Source organism: Pecten maximus, chromosome 11, assembly GCF_902652985.1.
Source record: "Pecten maximus chromosome 11, xPecMax1.1, whole genome shotgun sequence".
NCBI classification, from domain to species: domain Eukaryota; kingdom Metazoa; phylum Mollusca; class Bivalvia; order Pectinida; family Pectinidae; genus Pecten; species Pecten maximus.
The window spans coordinates 31,017,131-31,027,442 of NC_047025.1; the positions used below are offsets into that span (position 1 = coordinate 31,017,131).

The following is a 10,312-nucleotide window of genomic DNA, read 5'->3' on the forward strand; positions in this document are numbered from 1 at the left end:
TACAATGCTGCAACTTGCAGGTGATTACATTATTGTACTAGTCTATTATCTTATCATTTGTTAGAATCGCGTCACTTGATAAATATACTTTTGGGTGATAATGAATAATCTTGTACATTATAAATAAAATTAGCGCATTATTGTTAAACTAATAAAATTACTTGGTATTTTTTTTTTTACAATATTTAGTCCAGATTTGTTAATTATCATGCAAACCACAACGACTCGATACCCTTGATACGACCTTGTAGAATGGAGTGCACACCCGGGTTTGTTTATTTGATACATTGTTGAATGGAGTTCACACCCGGGTTTGTTTATTTGAAACATTGTTGAATGGAGTTCACACCCGGGTTTGTTTATTTGATACATTGTTGAATGGAGTTCACACCCGGGTTTGTTTGATACATTACAACCTAGTAGACTGGAGTCGAGAGCCGGATAGAATTAATCGTTACAACCTACCGGGTTTGAGGTCACCCCTACGTGTTTATTTGATACAACCTAGCTGGGTTATGTCGACACCTGGTTGGGTTTTTGGGTTTTATTGATAGAACTTAGAGGATTTCATTTAGACATCCGTTGGTTTTGATTTAACTTATCGAGCTAGAAAAGACACTCGGATGGCTTTCATAGATCCTAAGTGGGCGGAGGCTACACCAGGATGGGTTTAATCGATACAACCCATTTCCACGTGTCGAAACGCCAGTGGGTTCGTTTGATACAACCTAGTGGACAGAAGTCGACACCCTAATGGGTTTAATCGAAATAACATACGTGTTGATTCTATTTAACAACATGACGTCATGGCAGCGTAGTCTTCCACTTGATGCATTATATATTAGGTTTAAAGAGGAAGCCATGATGAGTTCTATGGATACAATAAAGTGGATGTTAAGACTACACCTACATAGTATTTACTGCATAAATGTTGGCGACTAGTAGATTAAATTTCGGACAATTTGTAGGTTCACCATTAATATGGTATTGCCGTTACGATGGGTAACTGGGTTTATTTTGTAACCAAGTTTCCTATTTGAATTGAATATGGCTAAATTGCTCAAGAGTTGAAGAAAACGCCTTTAACTGGTTAAGTGATACGCTGTGATGAGTTTAGCTTATAAAACAAAGTTTAAACCATCAGTATAGCATGTTGTTAACAAGTTAATGACGACAAAGGTAGGTTTCTATCTTGTCGGCACCGGTTTTCCATGAAATATGTGATCTATGAGAGCGGTTTTACCATCTATTCCCATTCAGCGATATCGTCCTGTCCAAGTTTGAAGTGATATCACCAAAAGGGAATAGTAATACTGCGCCAAATACATGTCAGACTGACGACAACTGACAAATTCGTCCTAATGTCGACACGTTTACATGTCTATAATGAAATGAAGTCGACAGTCAATAATCTGGTACTGTCGACACCACCAGGTCAACATAAAGAATTTTTGTTTTCATCACTGGTGGTGAACCATCTGTGTTAATTGTTTCAATTTTACACTTTAGTCCAACGTCAGAAGTAATAAGACACCATTTCAATGTCGAAGTCGTTACTTGAGTTGACAACACGCACTCGATGTCAAGAGGTTTATGGTCAGTGCAATAGGGTCAAGAATCTGAATAGAGTTGAGGCATCAGTCAGAATTCTTCATTTTAATGTCTTTTGACAGAAAGATGTCTCGTTTTGGAATGCTAGTCCGAGTTTCCTCTGGCCCCGACAACAGACTTGCACATGTCTCGTCAGGGCCAGAGGTAAATTGGGATAACATTCCAACAATATCAATCGGTCAAAAGTCTGTTTCAATGCAGTCATTGTTGTCAGATATATGTAGACATTTCTACGTACATATGCAATTAAAAGAATCCGTCTTAATGTCTAGTCTTTGTTGCGAATTATAGTGTCGCTTATCTCAGTTCAAATGTCAACACTCCGGCACATAAATACCCCTCCCTCGCCTCAATCACTCAAAATTAACCCCAACCCAGTAACACAAACATTCGTTCAGCGTCACCGTCTGCTCACAATTTCAAAAAAAACTCAGCAACCACTGTTTCAACAATGTCGATTTGACACATAATTCAGAAGCCTGCACCCTCAGATTCCACTTCGCCAGCTAATTCTTTACAGACTCGAGAGCTCATTTTCAACGTCAACACACCGCGTAGTTTGTATGTCGACATCACAAAATAGTTCAACTGACAACATAATGGTAAATCTCTCTCAGCTCGCTGTTAGTACCGTCTGTTTCAGAGTAAACATGCCTTGTTTCAATACTCCTCTCACGGGTTCAAGAAATCATTCTTTGTTCATTAATACCTCTACTATAATATATATGCTGTTTACACTCGCTCAATAGTAGCGTTGTTACCTGCACACATTACTTTTACCAATATTTAAGGTATATGCATCCTCTCGACCAGTTTTGGGACATTTCGTGACAGGAACGGATAATTACTGCCCAATCACGCAGGTATACCTTCATCACTCGATTGAACAAAACGACAGATGGCCGTATGCATCACCTACTAACGTCAACATGCACAATAAACTTAACCTCGCATCTCAACCCATGCTTATTTGTTTTAAACCGAGTTCGCATTGCTTTTGATTTCACCTTCAAGAATTCATATCATTGTTCTGCCAGCAGTTAAATATTACCAACATTTTCATTCATCTGTGGTCTCGCGATCAGTACCAAGGGGGACAACTCCCAATATAAAGCTTTGATATAAGAAATCGGTCTTCCGTCCACAAGGGGCCAGGACTTTAGTTTACAATACAATCGGTTCCCTTCAACCTAGGTTGCTCTAAACCAAATTTGGTTTTAATGTTATATGGTTATTTATTTATTTTTTTAAAGATTTACCTCTACTTCCTATTCTCCCCAATGACCTTCCATTTTTGCCATCATCTAAACCAGTATACATACTGCTGGACAACATAATACATTATACCAACCAAGTTGGACAAGAAGTATTATAAAGAGAGGACAGACGGAATTCCTTATACCTATCATTTTTGACATGAGGTATTATAAAGAGACTACAGATGGACGACAATGCTGTGTCACAACGTAAACTTAGTACTTACTAGTCCGTTTGACCAGACGAGTTAAAATATTTCACACCGATAAGTACTCTCCTTTGCAGGTACTAAGTTATCATCATCTCTTTTCTAAAATAGTCTATAATCACTAATCAGGTGTACTCATCCTTTCCTGCTACCATGGTACATCAGGTATAAAATCACCCGTTCTCGCTGCAGCAGGTACATACCAAGACTTGTCTTATGTCTCTTCTCTCTTGAGCAGATCATACACCATCTTATGAGCAGGTACACTCTGATAGCATACTGACGAGACCCGATCTCTCCCAGTAGTGAAAGTACACACAACAAAACACATCTCATTACTCACCAACAAGGTATAATATATCCACATGCATACAACATACATGTACGATCACAAGACTCACAACAGGAACTACGACTAAAAATACACTTTTGTAAAATTATTCTTTCCTGCCACAAAAAGTTTTCAGTCTCTGCTCTTCTCGCGAAATAGTCATTCGGATTCTTTCCTCACTTCAAAATCCAATCTCTTGTATAAAGATTAACAGTAATTTCAAACATACTGCACAAAACAATACTAAAATAAAATGCACAAATTTTGTACATTTAAAAAGCAAAAAACTGTTCTATGGCCAGTCTATCACCCTTCCTTGAAACTGGCTCATACTATTGTTTACACACAAGGAAAGATAAGCGTCTGTTGCAGACAATAATTGATAAAACATACGACTCCACTCCATCAGCTCAGAAAAGTTCTTGTACCACATGCTGTTGGTCACGTCTCTCTCTCAAGGTTCTCAAGTCATCCTCTTTTCAATGCGGCTCAGCTCTCTCTGTAGATTAATCCTGTGCAAATATTTCTTTCTCTATGCTCACAAATTGCTGATTGAGGTTATCACCCGTACCCTCTCAACCCAAAATACCCACAAGCTCTCGACCCCAAAATGATATCATGATCCTTCAGCTCTCAAACTAGAAATGAAAATAGTCACTCGAACACTCAATTCAACAAAGAAAAAGCATTCTCAATGCTTCCCCTCATGCTCATGATCACAGGAATCTTTACCTAAGATTGTTGGGAAATAATTGCCTCATGTGATATGAATTTGATTCTTTTTCAACATATTTCCCAGAAATGTAAAAATTAGGAATTTTGGACAGGTACTTATGAAATGAATAGAATGAAGATGGAATCTGTAATGATGACAATAGTGTGAGTATTGTGAACCCCCACCCCAATCTAAACAGTATCAATCCTAACCCCCCCCCCCCCCCACCCTTTTCATTGTTATTGCCCCGTTAGTTCCACCTGTTTTGCCCACTCCAGTTGCTGCTGTAACCCCCGCTGTTTCCACCACTGCCACCACCACTGCTGCTGGCAGAGCCACTCCCACTGTTTCCACCTTCAAACTGTGATCCTGATCCTCCTCCTCCAGACCCAGACCCTGCTCCCCAGCTGCTAAATGACCTCTGGTTATTTCCACTGTCAGGACGTGGCGTATTATTAAAGGGCTGCCCCATTGATGGCTCTGCGTTCCCACTATTATTCTGTCCTCCCATCCCCAGTGGTCCCCAGCCCCCTTGTCCACTCAACACTGCCTGCGCAGCTGCCATCATATTTAGGAAATTCATGCCCATGTTGTCGTTTCCTTCGCCACCTCCAGGATTTCCTTGTGGTCGGTTGCCTCTCTGACCCCATCCTTGGCCTCCTCCACCTCCCTGGGGCATCCCCATTCCCATACCCATACCTCCCATACCCATTTGACCCCGCCCAAAGTCATTGCCACGGAAACCTCCCTGACGATCCCCACCCATCTTGCTGTTGGTCTTTGGTGCAGCGCTGCTTAAGTGGACACTACAACCACAGATGATGTGGTCTTCTCCACAGAGACTCTGAGCCACCAGTGCATCCTGGAAAGTCACAAAGGCAAAAGATCGGAAGGGTCGTGGGATGAAAACATCGGTTACTTCGCCAAACTTTGAGAAATATGTCCTCAAGTCATCCACTGTGATCTTTTCTGAGCAACGAGCAACAAATATTTTACTGTTCAAAGCCCTCTGTGCAGTTTCCTGTAAATATAACAAAAGACATTTCAGAAATCTTTTAATTAGCGAACTACCCATACTCTGATCAGAATCATTATCTCCAAATTTACAACCATTGATGTAGTAAAATAATAACTTTATTTAGTTTTTTAAGTGCTAATTGAGTTCCTCATGCAAACATACAATCACAAACTTTTAAAAGACAACACAATAGCACTATAAAGTCATTGCCTCTGTGTGTACAGACTGCAAAATAAAATGGACAACTGTAGTAAATACACAAAATTATAAGAGACATCAGTATAATCATGTTTACTTCCTTTGGTTAACACCAGGGGTGTACAACTTCATCTATTGTGGAGCACTAATCCAGCGAAGATTTTGAAAAAAATGTATTTCTAAACATATCTTTCTTTGCAAGGAGACGTAAATTTTAATAAGCCCATTTAAATCTATAAGCTCCAATTGTTGGACTAGTGGTGAATGTGTATACTCCTGGAAAGTTAAAACTAGGCCCCAGTTACATGAACCTTTTTGGATTTACAGAGGAAGGAAACTGTTAAGGAACATTTCCAATTAACATTTTGCCTTTCAAAGAAAAACACTTTTAGCCAAAGAATTTCCAAATTTGACATTATTCTTAAATATCAAGTAAATGAACATTCAATTAACTGGGGCGAGATAATCTCTTCTTACACTAGCACTGACGTTGGAGTTAGGGATGTTGACATCACACCATCGACCCATGATCATGTGGCGCTGCTGTAAACACTTCAACTGGTCCTTGTAGCCACTAAAGCGGATGAATCCAAACCCTTTGGAATTCCCTTTGGCATCACGTTTCACCTGAAATAAAGCAAGGTTATCAATGATTATTCAACTCACCTCTACCTTAAACCATGAGAATAAATTTAGCAGTTTGTATGGTCTTCACTTTAGGTGAATGATTAATAAAAAGAAGTCTACAGAAAACAACATGCAAAAGTTCTAATAAATCGTGAATTTCACAACTGGCTTATTGAAATTTATTGAGCTTTGTATAATTTGTTATCAGAGCAAATGGATTGTCAGCAAAATACGGCATTAAGTACCTGGGCAAGAACAACTTCACCAATATTGTCAGTAAAGTATGCTTTGACATCTTCCTCGGTCGCTTTCCATGGCAGGCCAAGAACAATCAGGTCACTACAGACGTTTCTGGTCTCCATTCGCTTTGTCTTTATGACCGGGTTTTCCATGTCATCTCCCTTTCTTTTGTTATCTGTATTGAACATAACATAAGATAATATTAGGATTACAAATGTTTTGATTTTGTTGTGGATAGTGTATATTTAAAAACTCCTAAGTTTTGATCATCAAATTACAGTGAAAGAATGCATGCATAGCATTATAGGTCTTTCATTGATTGTGCTCCCCTTTGCAGCAATATGAAGCTAATTCAATTTCCTACCAGTGCAGAGACTGCCCTATTACCAATAAGTAACTAAAGTATAGAATAGGAATACAACATTCAAAATACACGACAGACTCTATTTTTATTTTGTCTAGAAACTTACTACTATGCGAATTTCTATTAAATGAGTTATTGTTTATATGGAAGCCACTTTTACGCGTCCATTTTGTATAACACTAGGACGACCCGGTGCAATTTTTACAATGATTTTGCTGAAAATCTCATTGAAATTTTGACTTATATTTTATTGGAAGAAGAAGAAATGCTCCCATTAGATTAATGACCGGTTTAACCCGAACTAAAAGGTAAATAATTTGTCAATACAGACTTGTGCATACAGTACATTTACTACACAAGTCCTTCCCGACGACCCCTTCCCGAAACATCATAATAATAACATTTTCCACCTACCACCCAAGCTTTGAATATGATGAATTTGATTTTCCGTCTCTTGAATTTCTGACTGGGACGAGTTTGGCCTTGGGAAGACAACAATATATGTATCGTTTCCCCATGCCGAGTCTGGTGGGTGAAGCTTTCCATCAATCAGACGGACTCCACGGAAATTGCCTGTGGCCGGATTCCTGAATTTGAGACCGCATGCTCCAGGAAATTGAGCCGCTAGTGTTGATAAAAGCAGTGTTCCGTCTTCCTCACTAGGTATCTCAACAGCTTCATCGGTTTCATTTTCTGATACGCTGATGTAATCGCTCATTGCAGTAGTATCTTCCATTTTGAAGCAAAATTCGTCAGTAGCGTCGGGTACGGTAACAATGGCGTCGGACATTTATTCTTGTAAAGAAACACGCCAATGACGCCGATGTGATGTAGTCAGCGCCACCTATACTATTGGGGGCCGTCTCAAACGTGTAAAACGATACGCCTCAAGAGTCGAGTCTACATACGAATTTTCTGACGATCACTAGTTCTACGTAGATAAGGCAGCTTGAAAGGCGATATTAACATCAGAACCCTTCGGATTAGTCTACATTATGAATAAAATTGTAACAGCGAATAGTCCGTGATGTAAAATAACCGCTTCTTCTGATTAGAATACTGATATAAAACGACCTTTGACGACCCTTTGAAGTACAATTTTTCAAATAATGGATATATGCAACAATGCAGAAGGTACTTATATGAAAAAAGCTATAAAGACTTACCCACACAAATACTTTTATGCAGGTAAACAATAATAAAGGACATATAGTCTGTGTTACAAGATACAAGAAGCTTTATACCACGCCGAAAGCACATGGACAATACATCAAATACACAGAAAACATCAGAAAATTATCTTTGAGAAACAAAGACTGACATACAAATGTATCACAGTGTTAAGAAATGACACAAGTGAATTTCTCAGACACAGTTACTAGAGGTAAAGTTAAAACACTATCAGAGCAAAAGTGTAATATACATGTACATAAATGTATATACTAATATAGCAAAAGGTAAAAAAAAAACATCCAGATTATACACCATTACAGTGTGAGTTAAAAAGAAACTTACTGGAGAAACTATGAAAATTATAAAAAAAAAAACAAAAAAAAAACATGGTAAAATAGTAAAGAGTTTTAGTAAAGCATAAAAATATTAAACAGCGTTCATAACAAAGCAACATAGCAACAAAAAATGGGAAGCACTACATGCGAATCTGAGGGCGTTAGGTCGATTTAGTCCACAAAGACGCCGTGTTAAAATGTGTATACTTTTTCGATATTAAAAAAGTCATTGTTATGGAGAACACATTGGGTTGTAACTGATAAACAGATGGTTGTAGTTCTTCTAAAAGTATCGATATATCTAAAACCACGGACAGGAATCCATCCGAAAACTTACCAGATTGGCTAATCAGGGGATTTTCAGTTTTCACCTGTAGTATCAAAAATTTTCGGTTGTTTTTCGAAAATACTGAAATTTTAGAGGTTGCTAAAACTTGCTGTACTGACAAAGCGGGACAGGCGAGACACTTAATCACATTCAATTCCTGTTAAATCTAGCCTATGACTTTTACACGAAAATTTTCTCTATGCATTTAAAATTTCTAGCAACATGAAAAATTACATTTTCATAGTCAATTCATAATATTATGTTATGTATCTTACTGCGTATTTTATGTTATAACTTTATGTAACAAATGTCATAACCGCATATTTTGTTTGTTTTCAATAAGGGCCTGAGGGGCGGGACCCAATAGAGGAAACAGAGGTTAATCATTAAAATCGCTCCTTGTCCCGAACCACTGACTTGATTTTGATAAAATTGGTGTGGAGCAGGGGAGATCCAATAGGGAAAATATAGAAAAGTAAAAAATAATATACAAATACAATTCCTCTTCTTATGACAGGATTTAGTCAACATTGATTTGAATCATTGTTGGGAGGTGCAGCTCAAAAAGTAGGGAAATATTTGTCAATATAACTGATATGAGAGTATTTTGTCATGGTTATGGAATTATCCAGGTGGTCGATACAGGACCTCTGGTCCTCTTGTTGACGATGGACGTAATACATCATCCTGGTGTTAAGACAGCGCCAAATCGATGACCCATTCCTTCGTGTTCTCTGCTGTTTATCATTATCAAAACATGTACCAGCAGTAAGATTTAAAATGACCTTTAGGATGTTTACGGTAAAACGTTTTGGTCAACATTAAGATCTTTATTATGATATCTATAATTATTTACTATTTCTGTCTACGCTACGAAGACAGACGTAACCTGTCGTCATTTTGATTATGTGACTTCCATCGGATTTGACCTAGATTTGCATGCCGGGTGTCGTCGTGACCTAGATTTGCATGTCGGATGTTGTCCTCACCTAGATTTGCATGCCGGATGTCGTCGTGACCTAGATTTGTATGGCGGGTGTCGTCGTGACCTAGATTTGTATGGTGGGTGTCGTCGTGACCTAGATTTGTATGACGGGTGTCGTCGTGACCTTGATTAGCATGTCGGATGTCGTCGTGACCTAGATTTGTATGGCGGGTGTCGTCGTGACCTAGATTTGTATGGCGGGTGTCGTCGTGACCTAGATTTGTATGACGGGTGTCGTCGTGACCTAGATTTGTATGACGGATGTCGTCAATGAAGCAGCTAGAAGACGCTCCCCCTTCCAGAACACATGGGGTCGTATTCATCAAACCGTACTCATGCTCAAATATACATTTTATGCTCAGATTTAAATACTTTTGATTATAAAACTGAGATTTGATTTAATATTTTTTAAGGATTTGAAGGAATTTCCGAAAGACTTCAGGTGAGATATCATTGTTGATGTTTAGGTTTAATTTTAAACTGTTTTTTTCCTTTTCATGATTTAAACGAGTTTAAAGAAAGTTGGTTTGAACACAGAATTCATGTTTGAACACGAGAATGATTTTTTTTCAAAGGTCTCTATCCAGATCTGTATTACGTTCATATGTTGCCATGGTTTTGTCGATGTTGAGTTAAATACTACAGATTTCGGCTCCGTCTACATGTCGCTATTCTTTGTTGTTTAACAAAGTGAAAACTGAGGGAATATATTGTCGGTAGTATAAACAGTGTTACACATTTAGTTTAAAACTGCTTGTGGTTGATTCATATCTATATAAAGTTTTATAAAGATGTTTAAAGTTTTAGCCATGGGAAATTTCACACTGAGATTTGTTCACCTTTTATTTGGCATTGATCTGGACGTCAGGATCATGTTGAAAAAATCTTAAGAACTATATTCCCTGCGGATGATACCGATATG

General features: G+C 38.2%; 1 protein-coding gene across 2 annotated transcripts; it reads right to left on the reverse strand.

The window, feature by feature from the left end:
- Nucleotides 1-3,410: 3,410 nt before the first annotated feature.
- LOC117338406 (TAR DNA-binding protein 43-like) lies at nt 3,411-7,387 on the reverse strand. 2 transcript variants are annotated; one of them, XM_033899759.1, is made up of 4 exons: nt 6,984-7,387; nt 6,211-6,380; nt 5,828-5,965; nt 3,411-5,143 (listed from the first exon to the last, which is right to left on the reverse strand). In XM_033899759.1, the coding sequence occupies exons 1-4, from the start codon at nt 7,357-7,359 to the stop codon at nt 4,373-4,375; spliced, it is 1,455 nt and encodes a 484-aa protein (XP_033755650.1). In that variant the 5' UTR covers nt 7,360-7,387; the 3' UTR covers nt 3,411-4,372. The 2 variants fall into 2 exon arrangements, with proteins under 2 accessions (XP_033755650.1, XP_033755649.1); XM_033899758.1 differs by having other exon boundaries at nt 5,816-5,965; nt 6,984-7,386.
- Between the last annotated feature and the right edge of the window lie 2,925 nt (nt 7,388-10,312).